At 48.7% G+C, this 21,467-nt stretch overlaps 1 protein-coding gene across 1 annotated transcript in view; it reads left to right on the forward strand.

Moving 5' to 3' along the window:
* LOC142583666 (uncharacterized) overlaps positions 1–21,014 on the forward strand; it is an 89,012-nt gene extending 67,998 nt beyond the window's left edge. The window contains exons 9-12 of the mRNA XM_075694156.1: positions 3,255–3,366; positions 4,000–4,167; positions 8,945–9,028; positions 20,316–21,014. Of these exons, the coding sequence (XP_075550271.1) occupies positions 3,255–3,366; positions 4,000–4,167; positions 8,945–9,028; positions 20,316–20,381 (430 nt within the window). The 3' untranslated portion in view covers positions 20,382–21,014. The remainder of the gene's footprint in view (positions 1–3,254; positions 3,367–3,999; positions 4,168–8,944; positions 9,029–20,315) is intronic.
* Positions 21,015–21,467: the final 453 nt, after the last annotated feature.

Genomic DNA, 21,467 nt, shown 5'->3' on the forward strand with positions numbered 1-21,467 from the left:
TCACGTAAACTACGAACAGGACAAGCGCAAGTTTGAAGAAGCAATCCGGAGCGAAGAACTCGCTCCCCAACTCTGGGCCGTCCAGCAGGTCCACGACGCCGCCAGGAAACTCAACCTCCCGGTTCCGTCGTGGGAGACGCCCACTCCATGAGAGCCCGCAGCTCTCGTGGCCTGCAGGACCTGAATAAAGTTGATTTCCTTCCTTCCTTCCTCCATGTTTCCAGTTTAAACCGGACACTCAAGCGGTATTTGCACAAGTAGTGCATCTTCAGCACACTACTTGATGTGGTGAGTTGATGTTAAATGTCACCTTCCATGCACTGCTGCTGTTTGTCTGCGTAGTCTACAAAAAACACAGGGAGACGTGTTAGCTTGAGGTGTTGTGCGTCACTGTTAGTAATATCTATGAGAGTTGAGTATTATCATTGCCTCACATGGCACATCGCATCGTGGCAGAAGTGCTCAACTGTAATTAACTGTATGTAAGCATATGTAACTGTATGTAATTGTATGTAAGCATTGTATACACACATTCGCGGTCTGCACCACGTTTCGATGTGTGTGTGTGTGTGTGTGTGCGTGTGCGTGTGTGCGTGTGCGTGTGCGTGTGCGTGTGTGCGTGCGTGCGTGCGTGCGTGTGTGTGTGTGTGTGTGTGTGTGTGTGTGTGTGTGTGTGTGTGTGTGTGTGTGTGTGTGTGTGTGTGTGTGTGTGTGTGTGTGTGTGATGCATGCAACTTTTTCTTCCAAAGCCAAGCGTAGGAAAGACGAAACAATTTCGTGTTTTACAAGTTTAGAGCGCCCAGAATTGAACTGTAAGACTGGTGTTGCAGATCCGGCGTTATACTGCCGGCACACATGATCAGAAAGAAAACACAAACCTACGTCAAGGGACTGCGATTTCTTAGTACAAGGCCACCTCTTCTTTAAGGCATTTATCAATGTCGTCACTGTTCCGTGTTGTGTGAGAAGGCGCTCTGTGAATAGAGTTAAATAATTCACCACATGATCGTCAAGACAACGGCCACTCGCCATAGAACTTGGGGGAAAAGACCCAGATTACTTCGCTTTAAAAGTGGTACCGTGTTGAAAGTGGTGCTGTATCATTTGGCCAACGAGAACAGTTCAAGCCCAGGCCCTTAGTGAGACATTACGCACCACAACGGCCAACAGACAACACCCGCAAAGTGGTATCAAAAGGCAATGTCGGGTTCGCTGTAAAGGAAGAGAAAGATTGCTCGCATACTAGTCTAGTTATTCCAGTATCTCCTTTGTTTTCTTTTCTTTTACTTCGCGTTTCTCGTTTTCAAATAAAAGTTTTCTACCCCGGCACCCTCCGGACGTGACGGTGCAGTAAATGAGTGGGAGTGGAAGGACATACTGACAACATATAATGACATCACTAAACACTATAGGTTACAGAGAGGCATATTCCCGCGACCTCACCCAAAATTGTCAAAAAAGCAGTCTGTCGCATGGCGGCAGTTACAAACTAGGACGTATCCGAATCCTGTACTCTTGCACATCATATATCCGGATATATATCAAACGGACAAATGCAACACATGTGAATCCAGAGCCACTCTGGAGCATATCTTATGGGAATGCCGAGAGATACATAACAATAACGAGAACGCGGCCTCTAGCAGCAGCCTTCGCACGCGCTGGGAAGCTGCGCTGCTCAGCCCCGCCCTCGAGAATCAACTATGGGCCGTCCAGCGGGCCGAGGATGCCGCCAGGACTCACGAACTCCTGGCCGTCACCTGGGCCTTTGGCCCTCCCCACCAACTCGCAGGACACGCAATAAAGTTATTTCCTCCTCCTCCTCCTTCTTGCGCTACCTTTCCCCTGCCTATTCTCGGCCTATTCCCGTTAGTGGGTACGAGCCATGATGGAGGATCATCATCATGATCATCATCATCATCAATGAATGAGTAAAGACGACGTACAGTATTTAATCTATTCTCTCTCAAAACTCAGTTTAGCCTTCACATTTCCACGCCTTCCCTTAACCTCCCCTCACAAGTGTTACATTCCTAGTTACAATATTCACTTAAAAGAACACTCGAATAACCGCCGGCTCCCTGGTCTTTTAGAGGGCACAGGAATTGTTGGGCAACAAGGACAAGAACAAGGAACTGCGCTAAGAACTAACCAGTCGGAGCCGACGCTGATCTCGATTCAAGGTCAGTGTTCTTGCGCTAGGTTACATTCTCACTTCGCGTATAATGCGGCAGCAGGCTGCCATGACCATTTGACATTTTAGGATATCCACGACAGAACACGGAAGGACGGTGAGGCGATGGCGTCAAGCCGGCCGGTGGGCAGCTATAGCACTAGCGGCCAAAAATGTGGCACTGGCGCGGATACCTTTCCAGAATCGTTCGGCTATTCGATTACCTTGGCAATCATTCTCGATGGTTCCTGCACAAGTGTTTGGCGGGAGCGTTCTGCAGTACGCCTTCCTCGTTCTATTGCATTCTTATCGTTTGCTATCGTCGCAGTGGCCTTTCCTTAACCGCCAGTTTTGCTTGGTTGTTCAATGATATCGCACCGCGATTGTCTGACAAGATTCAGACACTTTGCATGAACTGCATATGCTACATTATACTTGCCTACTGTGATGGCGTAGCGACTTTGGTGTTGCGGTGCTAAATCAGAGGGCGCGGGGCCAAATACCGGCTGCGGCGGCCGCGCATTTCGATGGGGGCGAAATGCAAGAACGCCCGTGTACCGTGCATTGGATGCGCTTAAGGTACTTCGGGCAGTCAAAATTAATCCAAAGCCCTCCGGGACAGCGTGCGTCATAATCATATCGTACAATCACATATTTCTCAGTCATATTGCTAATCATAATGTCGCGCAGAACCCCTGTATTTATTTTTTCTAACACGACACTTGTCAAACGGATGACCTCATTTGACTATAGAGCATAAGAGGATGAGGCGTATAGGCAGGTACGCATGCAATTCGCAGATTATACAAGTGATTAGCCAGCGTAACGAGGATGGGGAAACCGTACAGTCAGAAACGGCAGAAGGTAAGGCGGTGGTATATGAAGTTGTTCATGTTGGCAACTGATGGAGACAGCTCACAAGCGTAAGCACTCGGCGTGCCTTCGCGACACACGTGTCTCGCGCTGTGAATCTTGTTCCAATGCGTGAAATGCTCGCCAATAAGTGATAAAGAGTATGCGTGGTTTGGATCAAGCAAACAACAGAGAATCCTCTTTTCCCTTTTCTTTTTTTGATGAGCAGAAATCGTGCACCAGCAGTGCGCCCAGAGCGTCAACGACCCAGAGAGATGGTGGGCCTCTACATCCGGGAGTACACGCGAACGACCAACGGCTGGCTCAACGTCGTCGAAGTCGTGAGTCTGCGCATTTCGTAGGACTTGATCCGCGTCATTCCGTCCGAGTGCGCTCACGTCGCCATGGGTTCGTCGCTGCTGGCGCGGATCGAGCGAGCCCGTTGCGCTCTCAGAAGGGGTGCCGGCACAGGGTTTGTATAATTCTGCAGAAGGTTAAGGTGCATGTGGCGCCGATCAGACGTAATCGTCAAACACATGGCCATAAGGGGGCAGGAAAAAAAAAGTGCTCACTGTTGCGAGGAGGAGGTTCACAAGGATGCGTGTAGTTTACTCGTCGGGATCCTCGAGATGCCAGGTGAAGTCGAGAAATTCTCGTCAGGAGTTCTCCGGGGAATTTCCAGAGCAAAAACAACATTTTCCTAAAAAGACGCCACCCGAAGATTAGAGAGCTTTAGTTTAGAGGACGCAAGCGGCTTGCGTACGCAGGAACTAGGGGGGCCGGTACTGCGCATGCGCAGACTCATACGTAGGAGCCTGCGCATGCGTAGTACTCATACGTAGGAGCCTGCGACGGCACTGCGCATGTGCATTACCGTCGCCCCTAGTTCTTGCGTACGCAAGCCGCTTGCGCCTCCTAAAATCTCTCTAGTACCTAGCTACACGGGCTCCGTCATTCACGCTATTGTTGTCCAGGTCGTCGGGGCTCTCCTGTGGCTCATGTTCGCAGCCCTGGGTGCGAGCACGTGGAGCGAGCAGCTGCTCTACAGCGCGGCCGTCACCTTCACGACGAACGGGAGCCTCTTCCTGCTCGGCTGCGTCCTCAGCATACCCACAGCTCTAATGCTACCCAAGCTGCTATACGTAAGCTGCGGCTATCTTTCAGCTGTCCTCAAAGGTATCCAGGTCACGCGAAACTATGGTATTAATCGAACTGCACGGCTCCATCGCTTGCAGCTGTGTACGTCCGACCCACAAAAGAATGATGTATTTCCAGGCATGTTAGTCCGCCAATGTTTTGTCCCGAACAGGTTCAACGTTGGCACGTCAAAACAACGACCTCTGTAGGGAAAACAATAGCGCGGTTTTTTTTTTTTCTGGTCCGTTAAAAAAGGCGCAGCGTTATGAAAGTTGCGGCGCAGTAAATGACAAAGTATTTGCGATTCGTTGACTCAACCGATAGACATTGAAAATAGTGCGAAGAGGAGAGCGTGATATTTACGGTCTAGCTCCTACAAGATAAACGATGACATACAAAAGAAAACAGTACAGCTTGTGCTCGTAAATATTGATCGCTTGGTAAAAAAAAAAATATTGATGGCAAAAAGAAAAGTGAAATTGAATGAGGCTGGCCTGCAGCCATCCTAGAGGCTGTCAGCTTCCTCTCCCGACGCCCTTCGGTTTGAGTAAGCGTTTAGACTGCATCAAACTGAGAGCGTTCATGCACTACACGGCATAAGCTTGCAGCTTTTTTTTTTTTTTAAGGCTTGCATTGCACCACAGTTTACCATGCAAGTGACAACGATACCATGTCTTTATCGTAAGCACTTCCCTCATCGCGCCCCCCCTCCCCCCCCCCCAAAAAAAAACGTTTTTTTTTTCTTTTTCGTGGAACGAATCACAGGTCACACGCGTACTCGGGGAGAGCAGAAATGGAGAAACGGGCATGCAACCAGGCAAAGTCAAAGTTGTCAGCACTTGTGAACGCACATGTACACGCACAGCGACGCTTCAAGACACCGCGAAGACAAAAACCACAACAAAAGCTAGATCTGCAGGGCGATAACACAACGCAGTGTGAGCATGGCGCGAATACGGCGTACTCCTTTGGATAAACAAACACATAGGAAAAAAGAGAAAAGTTAGATGGAAGCTGGCGAAGCGCCAAGCGATAAAGCTGCGGGAGGAAAAAGAATACAGTGGTCGGAGTACGAAACTACATGAAAAGACCGCCGCAGAATGGAAAGGAACGCGATGCGTATAGTACCTGAGAAGGGTGCGTGCAGATAATACTTCTATTCCTGCTTCTTTCGGCAAGCTCTTTCGCTTGTGCAAACAACACAGAAGTTCACAGGAAGATGCGGGCTTCAAGTGATGAGCAGGTGATCGAACAAGCAGCGTTCATCAGAGCAGCAACTGCCTTGACGAAAGACAAGTCCCCTTGTCGAAACGTTGGCATCGGCGACACTCTCTGTTCGATCACCTGCTCATCGCTTCACTTGAAAAGTGTGGCGTTACCCGCCGTGGTTGCTTAGCGACTATAGTGTTGGGCTACTTTGCACGAGGTCGCGGGATCAAATCCCGGCAACGGCGGCCGCATTTCGGTGGAGACGAAGTGCGAAAACGCCCGTGCATTTAGATTTAGTTGCACGGTAAAGAACCTCAGCTGGTCCAATTATTCCAGAGTCCTTCACTACGGCGTGCTTCATAATCAGATCGTGGCATTTCACGTAAAAGCCCATAATTTAATTATTTTTAAGTGTGACGTTCAGTTGCAAATAATTTCACAGTGTAGTTATCTCTACGAGAATGGCTGATCGATTTTCGTATGACAAAATCCGGCATTTCACCGAGAGATGGACTGCAACTATTGCAATGGCATCATTGGAATCAGACTTATGCTGGCGGGGTGTCCCGCGACTTTCCCCAACCTCGTTGAAGAATGGACACAGTGGGAAAAAAGAACTCAAAGCCCATTGTGTCAAGACCAACTAAGGGCTTTGTCGCTGTACGGCTTGGCCTGACAGTGCCAACGTGGGAGCGGCGCGCCTTGGCTTAGAAAGTCGAGCCTCCGGACCTCGTTACAATAAACATTTTGACACACACACCAAGAGATGAGCGTAGCCTTTAGCGTCTCTTGTATTGTATCGGACCCTTTTTCGTCATCTCAGCTGTCAATGCCTGCCCTTACAGAGCTACCCCTTTGTGATGGCTGTAACGGCAGGATATATATATATATATATATATATATATATATATATATATATATATATCATAAGAAGCCAACAAACACTGACACCAAGGACAACATAGGGGAAATTACTTGTGCTTAATAAATGAAAATAAAGAAACGATAAATTAATGGAAATTAAAGTGGATGAAAAAACAACTTGCCGCAGGTGGGAACCGAACCCACAACCTTCGCATTTCGCGTGCGATGCTCTACCAATTGAGCTACCACGGCGTCGTTTTCCCATCCACTTTCTTCGGTATTTATGTGTCCTAGTAGAACATTTGGGAGTGTTAGCCAGCGACACCACTCACAGACCTTGGAGGCGGACGTGGAACGTCCTTTTTGCCGCAGGCGTCACGATATATATATATATATATATATATATCCTGGCGCTGGAACGCTCTTCAGATACCTGCGTATACAGCGAATACATGCTTTTCCTCTAATGCTTCAGAAGGAACGTTGTTGATTTGTGTTAAAAGCAGCGCTGTTTGCTGAAGCAACAATGATATTGACTTAAAAGCTGCAAATTCTAACAGTTTCAAATTCGTGTCGCTAAATGCTTCCATATACATTTAGAGAATAGTGGTAAAGTTTAAGTTAGCCTAATGTAAAAGCTCCAATTTATTACGAGTCTACAATTATTGCACGCAATAGCGTGTCCAAATTCACATAATTATGCACGATAACATCGAAATCAGTGGGTAATTACGTTTTTACCTCACTCTTATATGTTAGGATGGCCTTAGAAATTTGTATTCTTTATGTTTGTCGGAAAGCTTCAGTTGAAAGACCTAAATTTGGCGTATGTGCTAGCGGTGATGTGTGCTTTGGGTAATCATTTTAATCTGCATGTTGACAATATCATGCACTGTGCTAACTTTTTACGAATGTGTACTCGAATGACTTCTGCGTAGAAAGTTGTTTTCAGATATACACTATTAGCATTATTGCTTTCCCCGTGCGCAGGATGAGCATAGCGAAAAATGTGTATGACATTTTAAAAAAGTACCATTCAAAATTTTCGCTCATGCAACTCCTTGTATGCAGTACTGATCGTTCAACAACAGTTCAGTCATAACTTCATAGTTATTTGGCCTATATAGCAGTTCGCAAATTTTTTTATACATATTATCTTGCTCACAAAGATGTTCCGCCTCAAACAAAGTATCCTTCTAATCACGGTTTCATGTTTGTAAGTGCGTTAGTTTAATTTTTGTGTATTTCTACAGTGTGGAAATGCATTCCAGATCTCAAAGTTGCGTGTGGTAAGAACTTTGTGAAAAGTTTTGTTTTTTCCTAATCATTTTAAGACAGTCATTTGCTATCCATGTTTCTTGGGGCCTAGTTGTTTTCTTTAGGGAGGTAAATGCGATGTATTCAAAGTATACTTTTCTCAATAAAATTTATCAATTTATTTAGTACAAAATTGTGAGGCAAAACGAGGACACCGACGATTGATCCTACACCAAGAAGTGCACACTTCTAATTTATCCCCAAAATAAACGGGGCATTAAATATGATTTAAGATGTGAAAACTGCTACCCACACTATTCTGCGGACTTCAGAGAAACACTGTATGGAGAGATGAAATATAAATCCCTGAAGTGTTGATATAGGGTCTTCAAAATTTTACATTACGCTGTTGTTTCTTCGCGAATCGCTCTTTCCTGTTCAAACTCCTTAAACGTTTGACGAAATATTCGGGTGTTCGTAATGTTGAAATGCATTACGTGTGGCTGAGCGAGTAGAACCTGATCCACCCAAATTGCTATTCTTGTCTGTTCTATTAATTATTGCATAAAATTTGTGTTTCGCGTTACCGGCTACTGAAGTCGCCACCTGGTCACGTGCAGATTTATGCGCATCTACGATGTGTATCACGTTAGTTCCACCGTAAGTCCTGGGTATTTTTTTTTCCGACTCCGTGATGATGTTGTCCTCACTCTTATAGGTGAGCAGAGGGCGACAATATACGTCAGCGTCTTAGTATCTGTCGGTAATATAGGGTTTACACGTCTGTCGCACGTCCGTATACCCACGAATTTCGGACATTGCCCCTACGCCCATTTATCGAACTTCACCGCAATGCGTGAGCTCAACTCAATGGGCAGCACTTCTTAAAGTGATGTTTCCTGTATCCTGATGTCTGTCACTACTATGTGGCCATAATGTATTAATTACTGTATTGTTAAATTATTAATAGGTAATAGTTTTTGTGACCTCCTTCTGTACTAGTGAAGAATGATAAAATTCCGCCCGTTTTTCGCTAACTTTCAGTTAGATACGGTGAGAGGGTACGCCCTTCTAATAACATGCGTATTTATGGCACTTATTCGTAAATTTCCTGCTGCGTAGTAGCACTGTTTTAATCCTGACCAAAACACTGCCATAACGCCGCAAAGGCTTACGACTCAGTTCCGTAGATACGCAACGTTAATAAAAGGACGTACCCTCTGGACGTACCTAACTGGAAGTTTAGAAATTCGGGTGGCCTTCCGAAATATATTTTTTTTTTTATGCTGCCCACTCGGTTACCCTGGTGTATTGCGGTGAAGTTTAAAAGATAGCCGAAGGGTACGAGTCCAAAATTCCTGGACATCTCCTCGCCCGTTTCTCGTCTTGAACGTTCCTTGCGCGTACCTGGCAGTACGCGTGGGTATCCTTACAAGCGTTTACTTATTTCAGTTCACCATCTACCATCTCGTTGCCGGTGCGTCCTACCTGTACGGGGGCGTCGGCAGTGTGCGCAATACTTCCTACACAGATGGCGTGAGTTGTGCTTTACTGTGTTGCCCTTATGAGAGGGGGGAATGGGGGGGGGGGGATTACGGAAAAATCTGCGACTCTCAACGTTTCCATGCCAGCCAGCTTTCTTTCTCTCTCTCGCTCGCTCTTTCGTTGCGATAGGAATATAGGCGGATCTCGCACATTTCGAAGGTAATTTTCCTGACCGAAAACGTGAGCCGATCCTGAAGGCTGCGCCGTCTAACAACAGCATCTCGAAGCGTTAGCTTTCACGGGGGAATAATGCGAGAAACTGGCGCGTTACGCACGCGACGGACGTTTCAAAAGTGCGACTTTAGCGCCAAAGAAAGTATGCGGGCGATCGCGGCCCAATGACTGCTGAAATCTGTCAATAAAGAAAAACGAAAGTGATATCGCGGCAGAACTACCCAAGCTTGTTTAAGAAACCACTGTTTTATGCATTGAAGCACGAAAGTAACTGGACCACGAATGCATTTCAGTGGACACTTTGAAAATTAATATCTCGGAACTGGTACTGTCCAGAGAACTCGTTCCAAGCGGATACACCGTGGGAACTCAGCGGCTATAATTCGTGGATTGAAATATCTGGCGTAAAGCAATCAATTAAGACGTTAATTAGTGTAAGTACGTTAATTATTCAATTGAACATTTTGATTACTCGTAGAACAAATGGCCACCTCAACAAGTAATTTAGATGAAGGGGTGCATTATCTGATACAGGCAATTTTTTTTAATGGCGCAGCTAAATAAAGAAACACCCTGTATATACACAGTAATGAAAAAGGTGCACAAGCGCGAGCAGCGCTAGAGGAAAGGACGAGGAAGCAGAAGAGCATCTGAAAAGGAGCGGCGCCCTGCCTGTCATGTCTCTTCTTTACAATAGCGTATACCCTTTCCCAGAACGGCATACAGCCCCTTCCCGAAAGGATAGAAGCCGCATCCAACTATGCTTCCTCAACCTAATTTAAGCAGTTGCGGGCGTTTCTGGGAATTGCGTCGCACATGCCCAAGTTCGTCCCCAACTTCGCATCAACTGCAGCTAGGTGTTAAATGCCCAACGCGTTGACAGATATTTGCTGCCCATAATGAACTCACTCACGAACTCCGGGAGCAATTCCAAGTTTGTTTTACGCGAAGGTAGTCTGTACTGCCGGCATTGGATTAATAAGCAAGACGAAAACCACCTTCGTAATATGCGAGGGTTTATTATTCACGTGCCTACTCACCTAAAATCGCGTGTTACGTGATGCCATCGGACAAAGAAAGACGTGCCACATCCACCCACCGTGGCTCTGAATGGCGCTGGCTAACACTCCTAGGGCTAGATCTGGTAAACGTAGTTGTAAAGCCAAGTTGGTGAATGAATAGATAGCCGATACCGTAGCACCATTGGTAGTGCAATGCACGCGTAATGCGGAGTGGGAGTCGGCTCCTACCGGCGACGGGTTTTTTTCGTCCACTTTCATTTCCCTTTTCTTCATTATTTCCTACATTTCGATTTCAAATAGAGCCAACTTCCATAATTCTTGCCTTGGTTTCGTTGTATGTTCGCTTAATGTGGTCATGATTAACAAAATCGCGTCCTTCGGCTCCCCGTATTCTCTCGTTCGCACATACACGCACACACACACGCGCCCGCGCATATGTATTACAGCGAAGCTGTATACCTCTACCGTCCAAGAAAATTTTCGTGTCATAAGCAAAAAACTCCCCATGCGTGGGCCGATCCTGAACATCGTGCGATGCAGGGCCGATCCGCGGCGGAGGTGAAGCAGGCGTGAAGCACTCCCCATACGTGGGCCCATCCCGAAGATAGTGCGATGCAGGGCCAAACCACGGCGGAGGTGAAGCAGGCGTGAAGCACTCCCCATACGTGGGCCCATCCCTAAGATCGTGCGATGCAGGGCCAACCCACGGCGGAGGTGAAGCAGGCGTGAAGCACTCCCCATACGTGGGCCCATCCCGAAGATAGTGCGATGCAGGGCCAAACCACGGCGGAGGTGAAGCAGGCGTGAAGCACTCCCCATACGTGGGCCGATTCCGAAGATAGTGCGATGCAGGGCCAAACCACGGCGGAGGTGAAGCAGGCGTGAAGCACTCCCCATACGTGGGCTGTTTGGATCGCACCGCTGGTACGATCGGTTGGGAACTCGGCGCTGACGCCCGTGGTTGTACCTGGGTCGCAAGCCCCAAGGGTAGCGTTGGCCTGGCGGCCTGGGGTACAACTGGAAGCATCCGAAGGTCCCGGCAAAGCATGAGTCGACTGGTAACAACGAAACAACTTGTTTATTTTAACATCGCAAAGAGTTGGCGGTCAGGTTTGACCGAAGTAGAGAGACGGGAGAGCACTTCACTCAACAGAAGAAATCGGAGCCCTCCTTTTGGCGTCCGGGGGCAGCTGTTTTTATACTCTCGCAGTTGAGGGCAAGAAGGAACCCCTCAAAAGACGAGCACGTGAATGTACAATGGGCTAATGGTGACGCACACTGTCGTAGCGCTGCCGTAGCACCATGTCGAGCACGATCTCGTAGCACCCTGTCGTAGCGCTGCCGTAGCACCATGTCGAGCACGATCTCGTAGCACCCTGTTGTAGCGCTGCCGGTCGGGCACAATGACTGTAATGAGAGGATGATCCCTATGCGGTCGCATCGCCGCAGTCGCGCCTGGAAACACCTGGCGGGGAGCGTTGCGGCGACGACGATCGGGCCAAAATGTCTGCCGCCCCGCCGCAGTCGCGCCGGCAAAACCACGTGTCGCAGGCGAAACGTAACAGACCGCCCCGCCGGGGGAAGGAGATCCCGATGGACAGGGGACTGCATCCGCTGTCCGGAGGGATGTCGCTCGATGATGCACATAACCGAAGTCGGGCGTCCCTCGACGTTTCTTGAGCGCAGCGCACAGAGAAGGCCTCGTTCTCTCGTTCAGGTTCGCACGGGACACTGCAAAGTGACTTCGGGAGAGTTCACATTTTTGTTCTCGTTCCCGGCAAGCGTTAGAACTACGCTGAAACTCAACCGCTCAGTCAGCAAGCACGGCACAACCCTCACTAAGCCCTGCCAGGCTCTTTCCCCTTTTTATACCACTGCCTAGTTCCTTACAGTAGTCTAGCATCACTCAGAACGCGTCCACAAATTGGAAAATTGCACTAGAAAGCATATCATCACTTTGAAACACTAAACAAAAGCAATATGTTAAAAAAAATCCTGCCTCAGGAAGAAAAACATCAGTAACAAACAATTTTGAGGCTGATTCCTACGTTAGGGGCTTCGACTTAAGCCATCGGCGTTACCGTTGAGACTCCCCTTTTTGTAACGCACCTCAAAGGAATATTGTTGTAAAGCGAGGCTCCAGCGCAGGAGGCGGCCATTTTTGGGAGAGATGGTCTGCAGCCATTGGAGAGGGCAGTGATCCGTCTCAATGATAAACCTCGAGCCGGCTAGATAGCATGACAATTTCTGAACGGCCCACACGAGACACGCACACTCTTTCTCGGTGGCGCTATACGCCTGCTCACGACTGGACAGCTTACGACTAGCATACAGGACGGGGTGTTCTACTTCTCCATTTTCCCGTTGGCACAGTACAACGCCCATGCCTCGCTCACTAGCATCGCACTGAACAACGAACCCTTTTGTATAGTCTGGCGATCGTAGCACAGGCTGGTTTGTTAGGGCACTCTTTAGGGCGCTAAAAGCTCTTTCCTTTGTCTCGTCCCAGACGACTGTTTGAGGCTCTGTTTTTCTTAGAGCATCCGTCAGGGGAGCCGCGATATCAGAGTACCTAGGGATGTACCTCTGATAGTAGCCGGCGACACCCAAGAACGACCGAATATCGGTCTTGGTGCGCGGTTGCGAAAAGTCTCGCACAGCGGCCACTTTTATTTCAGAGGGGCGGCGACGACCCTGACCAATCACGTGACCGAGGTAGACAACCTCGGCCTGTGCTAACTGGCACTTAGGAGCCTTGACTGTCAAGCCCGCTTCGCGCAGGCGGGTTAGCACTGCCCGCAAGTGTGCCATATGCTCAGACCAGGATGCGGAGAATATCGCTACGTCGTCTAGATACGGTAAAGCGAATTCTTGCTGTCCCCGCAACACTTTATCCATGAGACTTGAAAAACAGTATGGCGCGTTCTTCAAACCAAAACTCAACACTTTAGGACGGAATGTTCCCATTGGTGAAATGAACGCCGCATACCTACTAGCCTCTTCTGTAAGTGGAACCTGCCAATAACCCCTGACAAGATCTAGGGTGGAAATAAACTGAGCGCTACTAACTTTCTCAAGGCGCTCCTCGATGTTAGGGATCGGATAAATTTGATCCTTAGTGATGGAATTAAGCCTGCGGTAGTCGACGCAAGGACGAGGTTCCTTGCCCGGTACCTCAACTAAAATCAAAGGGGAGGTATAATCACTCTCACCTGCCTCAATAACACCGAGCTGTAGCATTTTCTTTACCTCAGCCTCCATAATATCGCTCTGGCGGGGTGACACCCGATACGCCTTGGATCGTACTGGCTCTGGGGAGGTAAGTTCTATATCATGAGTAAGTACAGAAGTCCTACCAGGCCTCTCAGAGAACAGACCTTGAAACTCTTGTAATAGCTGGTGTAGTTCGGTTTTCTGCTCGGGCGACAGCGGTGCTTTACTGATAAGGTCACTAATGACTTGACCGGTGTCTTCCCTGTTCGTCACTGAGCCTAGTCCCGGAAGCTCGACCGGAAGCTCTTCAGGAACGTTTACCAACATGCACACCACTGCTTCCCTTTGTCTATAAGGTTTGAGCAGATTACAGTGGTAAACTTGCTGTGCTTTCCGCTTTCCTGGCAGACTTACCACGTAGTTAACGTCCGACAGTTTCTGAACAATTCGCGCTGGGCCCTCCCACTGCACGTCTAGTTTGTTGTTTAGCGATGTGCGCAATATCATGACCTCATCGCCCACCTCAAAACGACGGGCCCTGGCTGTCCGATCATAATAAACCTTGGCCCTCTGCTGGGCCTTTGTCATTGCTTCACCTGACAACTCCTGTGCCCTTCTTAAGCGTTCGAGGAGCTTAAGTACGTACTCCACCACGACTGGGTCGTCGCCCCTGCCTTCCCATGATTCTCGAAGCATGCGAAGCGGAGACCGAAGCGAGCGACCGTACACCAGTTCAGCTGGCGAAAACCCCGTAGCCGCATGCGGCGCGGTCCTTAATGCAAACATCACCCCAGGCAGACACAGCTCCCAGTCAGTTCGATGTTCAAAACACAACGCTCTCAACACGCGCTTCATGACGGAGTGGAGCTTCTCAACGGAATTCGACTGTGGGTGGTACACTGAGCTGAGTAACAGCTTTACCCCACACCTTTCGAGAAAAGTTGTCGTCAAAGCGCTAGTAAACACTGTGCCCTGATCTGATTGGATTTCCGCAGGGAAACCAACTCGCGCAAATATGGACAGTAGTGCATTAACTATCTCAACTGAGCTGAGTTCTTTAAGCGGCACTGCTTCAGGGAACTTTGTCGCTGGGCAGATCACAGTCAAAATGTGTCTGTACCCCGTGGCTGTTACCGGCAGAGGTCCCACAGTATCAATAACGAGCCGTCTAAAAGGCTCCGTAATGATAGGTACCAATTTCAACGGCGCCCTCGATTTGTCCCCTGGTTTGCCCACCCGCTGACAGGTGTCACATGACCTCACGAAATGGTCTGCGTCCCGAAAACACCCTGGCCAATAGTACTCTTGCAAGAGACGGTCCTTAGTTTTCTTAACTCCTAGGTGTCCGGACCACGAACCCCCGTGTGACAAGTGCAACAGATCCTGACGATAGCATTGAGGCACGATCAGCTGATCGAACTCCACTCCTCTGCGGTCTAGATACTTCCGGTACAGGACTCCACCTCTTTCCACAAAACGCGCAGTTTTCCTGGCGATACCTTCTTTGACATTGCAGCGCACGTTTTCCAGGCTGCCATCCTTTTTTTGCTCGGCTATCAAAGCCGTCCGGCTGACTTTTAGCAACCTATCAAGTCCGTCTGACGTAGGCGCGATGAGCAAATCAGTAGATAGCTCTTCTAACTTTCCCGCGTCGGGCGTTTCCTCTCCAGTATCTGGCGCCTTTAACGTTACAGACTCAAGTTTATTCAGTTCGGGCGTGCTCGGAATATCAGCTCGCTGCGCCTCTGACCCTTTTTCGTTGTTTGATAACGTCGGCCCCGCAACTACCGCCTTTGCAGCGAGCTCCCGAACCTTCGATCTGGTTAAGGCCTGAACACTAGCTTCACCAAACAAAAGCCCCTTCTCGCGCAGGAGGTGATCGGACCTGTTTGAAAATAGGTACGGGTACTGGGGGGGCAGCATAGATGACACTGCCGCCTCTGTCTCAAGCGCTCCGAAAGGTCCTTCAATAAGCACCTTTGCTACTGGCAGACACACGCTATGAGCTTCCACGGCTTGCTTGATCCACGCGCACTCGCCCGTGAACATATGGGGTTCTACATAAGACGGGTGAACTACATCCATCGTAGCTGCGGAATCGCGAAGCACTCGGCACTCTTTCCCGTTCACGAGGAGGTCTCGCATGTAAGGCTCGAGAAGCTTCATGTTCTCGTCAGTGCTGCCTATTGAAAAAAACACAACTTTTGGTGTTGTTTCCGGACACTGCGCCGAAAAGTGACCCGGCTTCTGGCACGTATAACAAACGCGCGCTTGCCTCATCTCGAACCGCTTTCTGCGTTCGGCTTCGGCTGCTGCCGTCTCCTTAGGTTCGGTCGCACTGCTTCCACTCGCATCCGCACTACGCGTGTTCCCCTTTGCTCTCATGGGTGTGAACTTCGGCCTCTCAAACTTCGAGCCAAATTCACCCTTTTGACCGTCCTTAGCTCCGCGAGCCCGACGCGTCACAAACTCCTCGGCTAGCTCAGCGGCTTTAGCCACCGTACAAACGTCTGGCCTATCCAAGACCCAGTATCGCACGTTCTCCGGTAACCGACTATAAAACTGTTCTAGCCCGAAACACTGCAGAACTTTATCGTGGTCACCAAACGCTTTCTCTTCTTTGAGCCACTCCTGCATGTTTGACATAAGCCTATACGCAAACTCTGTATATGACTCACTTTTGCCTTTCTCATTTTCCCGAAACTTCCGACGGAACGCCTCCGCAGACAGCCGGTACTTTTTTAGAAGACTCGATTTCACTGTGTCGAAATCCTCTGCCTCCTCTCTATCCAAGCGAGCGACTACGTCGGCCGCCTCGCCGGGTAACAAAGTGAGCAAGCGCTGTGGCCACGTTTCCCGAGAGAACCCCTGCTTCTCGCACGTTCGCTCAAAGTTAACCAGGAACAAACCAATGTCCTCTCCAAGCTTAAACGGCCGCATCAGGTCAGTCATTTTGAACAATACGCGTTCTCCTGCACCGTGTGCCTGACTTCCATTACGAGCGCGTTCCATCTCTACCTCAAGACGCTTCATTTCCAAAGCGTGTTGACGGTCACGCTCTTGTTGCTCTCGCTGTTTCTGTTCTTTACGTTCACGCTCTTCTTTTTCTTTCTGTTCTTTACGTTCACGCTCTTCTTTTTCTTTCTGTTCTTTAAGTTCGCGCTCCTGTCTTTTTGCAGTCTCCCTCTCTTCAATGGTCTCAAGGCATTCCGACAGCTCGTCATCCTCAGCCTCTAACTCAAGAATAGCCTTTATCAGTTCTGGTTTTCTGAGTTTGTCCGAGACATCCAGACCCAACTCTCTTGCAAGCTCCAGCAATTTCGGTTTGCGCAACGACTTCAAATCCATGGCTGCTCTGAATGCTGCTTTCTCTACTGCTTACTATTGTCTTGCCGCAAACTAACCCGTCAGCAACGACAACCACAATTACCAGCTCCGTTTCTGACACTAACAAAAGCCTGGCAAAGCTCAGAAGAAGAAAGTCCCGCACTCACCAAACCTCGCAGCCAAGAGTCCAGCGCAGTCGTTCCGCTGCAGGCAACCAGTCATCACACAGGGCTCGCTGCACTGCTCCCGGATCGTCGATGAGCTGCTCAGCATACAGTCAACTGCATCTCTTCGCTGCTGGCCTCCGTTGTCGCGATCTCACCGCTGGCAGACAGTTGTTTGAAGTCGGAGGCGATCTCACCGCTGCCAACCAGATGTTTGGATCGCACCGCTGGTACGATCGGTTGGGAACTCGGCGCTGACGCCCGTGGTTGTACCTGGGTCGCAAGCCCCAAGGGTAGCGTTGGCCTGGCGGCCTGGGGTACAACTGGAAGCATCCGAAGGTCCCGGCAAAGCATGAGTCGACTGGTAACAACGAAACAACTTGTTTATTTTAACATCGCAAAGAGTTGGCGGTCAGGTTTGACCGAAGTAGAGAGACGGGAGAGCACTTCACTCAACAGAAGAAATCGGAGCCCTCCTTTTGGCGTCCGGGGGCAGCTGTTTTTATACTCTCGCAGTTGAGGGCAAGAAGGAACCCCTCAAAAGACGAGCACGTGAATGTACAATGGGCTAATGGTGACGCACACTGTCGTAGCGCTGCCGTAGCACCATGTCGAGCACGATCTCGTAGCACCCTGTCGTAGCGCTGCCGTAGCACCATGTCGAGCACGATCTCGTAGCACCCTGTTGTAGCGCTGCCGGTCGGGCACAATGACTGTAATGAGAGGATGATCCCTATGCGGTCGCATCGCCGCAGTCGCGCCTGGAAACACCTGGCGGGGAGCGTTGCGGCGACGACGATCGGGCCAAAATGTCTGCCGCCCCGCCGCAGTCGCGCCGGCAAAACCACGTGTCGCAGGCGAAACGTAACAGGGCCCATCCCGAAGATAGTGCGATGCAGGGCCAAACCACGGCGGAGGTGAAGCAGGCGTGAAGCACTCCCCATACGTGGGCCGATCCCGAAGATCGTGCGATGGCGGGCCGACCCGCGGCGGAGGTGAAGCAGGCGTGAAGCACTCCCCATACGTGGGCCGATCCCGAAGATCGTGCGATGCCGGGCCGACCCGCGGCGGAGGTGCGGTTCACCATGAAGGGGCCCACATACACAGCTTCGCTGGTCAATCATCCTTCTTCACAGAGTGGAAGGGGGCCACTGAGATTTTTTTATTATCCTAACATTATCTTATCAGCAGGCTTACTCTATTTGCACATAGTTGCGACTCTCTAAGCAATTATATTTTTAGTTTAAAGGGCCCCTCACCAGGCCTGGCCATTTTGAGCTGACAAGCGCAGAGCATACATCGCGCGATAACGATCATGTCTGCAAAGTATTACATCGCTACGCGCCGCGGAAAGACCTGAAATTTCAAACCGAACGCAGTTTTTCCTTCGCCTCGCGGCCGCCGCGGTCCAAGCCAGGGGATGACGTACTCACGTCCCTGCGCCTACGTACTCAAGTGTGCAGTGTGACGTCGCTCGTGGTGACACGTGACTTCGAGAATTATTCGAGGCAGCATCTGTTATTTGTGTGATCTGTTGCTTGAATTGACGAATTGAAGTTTAGAGAAATAATAAAACACACAAACGGAATGTCTGCGTGTTTTTTGCTTTACTTCGCACCGAAGCAAGAGAGATACTTCCGCTTCGTCTGCTTGTTACCACGATCGTGCGGTCACGTGCGCAGGTATCGAAACTATGCCATTTTCTACCGTGTTCCGGCGCGTGATCATGCTCTGCGATCCGCTCGTTCTGCCTCAGTATTCGTGTAGCACTGAATTATGCCGCTAGTGACGTGTCCTTGTGCACAGTGCGCAAAATCGTGCGCTGCGAAACGATAGCAGCTGGCACGCAACGCCGCCATGCAGCGGAATTGCGAATCACCAAAAAAAAAAAAAAAAAAACGCGAGGAGAAAAAAATGTGAAGGCGGGGCCCGTGACGTATGTGTCGTGCGATCCTCGAGGTCCGCCATGGGAGAACGCAGGGAGGAATTTCGCTTGCGTAGGCTAGACGGTGTAGTGGAGAGGCAGTCTCGCTATGCAGTGGAGCTTGCCTGCTGAAATCATGGGTTAGTCACATTAACATATTTCTATCCAACTGAATCAGCAACACTCCCCCACATGCTATGGGAGTGCAAACATCAATATCCAGACCTCAATCCCGTGACCCTCTCGTCAAGATGGCACGCCGCCCTGCGCAGCTCCCATCTCGACGACCAACTCTGGGCGACCCAGAAGGCCTACGAAGCGGCGAAGAGGCAAGACCTCGACGTCCCATCGTGGGAGGCCTAGGCCCAGCCGACTGATCTGCTGGTGCTCATTAAAGTTCACTCTCTCTCTCTCGGCTATTAATGAGCCGACTTAAGAGGAAGCTTTAGTTCGGGCCCAACTCCGACGCGGCCTATTCAAATACATGTAAAACGCAAAAACGTTTTTATGAGATAACCCCTGGACCGATTTTGATTAAATTTGTCGCATTTGAAAGAGAAAGCTAAATTCTAGTGACTGTTGGAAGCGGAATTTCGATTTAGGGCTTGAATTTTCTTAAAACGATTTTCAAATATTTGACCGTTTGAAAAAAATAGAACCACGAAGTTTACAAATTCATAGGTCTGCATCAAGAACTGATATCGCGGTTCTGTAAACGGCATTCATTAGATCATTGAAAGCGGACAAATTCAATATGTCATCTTACATCTTACATGAAATTGTTACGTTGGTTACAACGGTTTTGCAAAAGTTGTATTTCCCTATGATTAAATTTTTTTATATTTATGTGTAACATATCAATTTTGTCCCCTTTAGATGTACTATTAGATTCAATTCACAGAATTGTATTATCATTTTTAGTGGTTAAGTTACAGAGTTGTATACTTGATAGTTTCGTTTTTTGAAAATTTCCGATTTCTGCCAATTTTTAATAAAAAATTGACAATCTAACTCAAAAATTCGAAACCAACAGTCACTAGATTTTAAGTTTGTCTTTTAAATGCAACAAACCTCGTCAAATTTGGTGCAGTGGTTGCCGAGAAAAACGAATTCTCCTTTTACATGTATTTAGATAGGAGCACTCGAGCTAAAGCTTCCTCTTAAAAAAATTTTTTTGCGGCAGAACGCTCCCTAGAGGACACGTAACAACTTCCAGCGTATAGCCAAACTTTGCTGTGGGGCCTGGTGAGGGGCCCTTTAATGGCATTACTACCCCCAAATGATGGGTCCTTACGAGGCAGACTTAAATAAATATGTTTTTGTTTGCCGCGACAGATTGGGAGTGTGTGTGTTCATTCCCGCTGCGACACATTTCACTCCCACTTTAGTCCCGCAGGAGCGTCCAATTATTTCTAATCACTACCTTTGTGTTCTTTCTTTCTCTCGTTCTCCAGATCACGGCCATCGTCTGTGGATGCTTTCACATTGCTCACTTCGCGTACAGCGTGTACGCGAAGTGAGCGCTACCAGCGCCCATCAACCATCAGCCAAGCGAAATTCAAGGGTGCACGTCTGAAACCCCGACCCAGATTTTTCGTGCTTTCGCGAAAATTAATAAACCACGTCACTCACTTCCTTTGAAGTATAGCCGAAAGCCAAAGTTAAGAAGGACGAACAACAACGGAAATAAAATAACGACTCATTAAGACAGGTTACTTCATTCGTTTTCGAGTCAAACGCCCGCTAACCTTCCCACGCAATTTAGATTTCTACGTATATACTTAGCGTGTAAATAATGAGACGTTTCGGCTAAAAGATTTGCAAAAGCTCCCAAAACCAGGGATCACCAATCACCTATTTAAAAAATGATTTAGCACAAGACTGAATTGCATGCACATTGTCGAGGGCGAAGGAAGCGGAACAAATAGATAGAGTATTTGGAACCAAAGTGGCTTCTATAATGAGATGCTCATACTTTGTTTTAGTGCTTCTGGGTCAAAATACGCATTTAAGTTTAGGCTATAGTGTGCCAACTGTTTTATTGAACGTATGGATTGTCATCTCTTCAGAATAGCAAGCAGGTCTACCAGGGAAAGGAATGGTACAGAGCAGCCCACAATTCCCGATCAAATGTTGATCTCCTTTCTTCGAAACACCCACGCCCCTTGTTTAGGGCTAAGGAAGCGGAACAAGTACATTCATAGTATTTCTAAACAACCTACCTATAGCTAGCTACCTGCCACAAAGCGCCAAGATTGAGGCAAAGAATGCTTCGCATTAAAAAAAAAATATCCGGTAGTGGGTGGAGTCTCATATATATTCAGACAATGACGTCTGAATACATGTTCGCACAGGCGGGAACTTCGCTATGGCGGCGCCAGATGGCGTAGTGTGTTTGGAGAGAAACAATAATTAATATTCGACGCACCACCTCAGGTTCATTAAACATTCGGCACTACGCAGTGCATTTGTGGCGCAGCCTGCCAATGCTTCGAGTTGCTGTCCTTGAGAAATCCTTGTGCTGGGGGCTTGACTTCGCTCAGCATCGGAGAAACTTAAGGGATCTTTTTCGTCATTGTAGAGTGCCACATTCCCAGCGGCACACA

This window comes from Dermacentor variabilis, chromosome 5 (assembly GCF_050947875.1).
Source record: "Dermacentor variabilis isolate Ectoservices chromosome 5, ASM5094787v1, whole genome shotgun sequence".
Lineage (NCBI taxonomy): Eukaryota > Metazoa > Arthropoda > Arachnida > Ixodida > Ixodidae > Dermacentor > Dermacentor variabilis.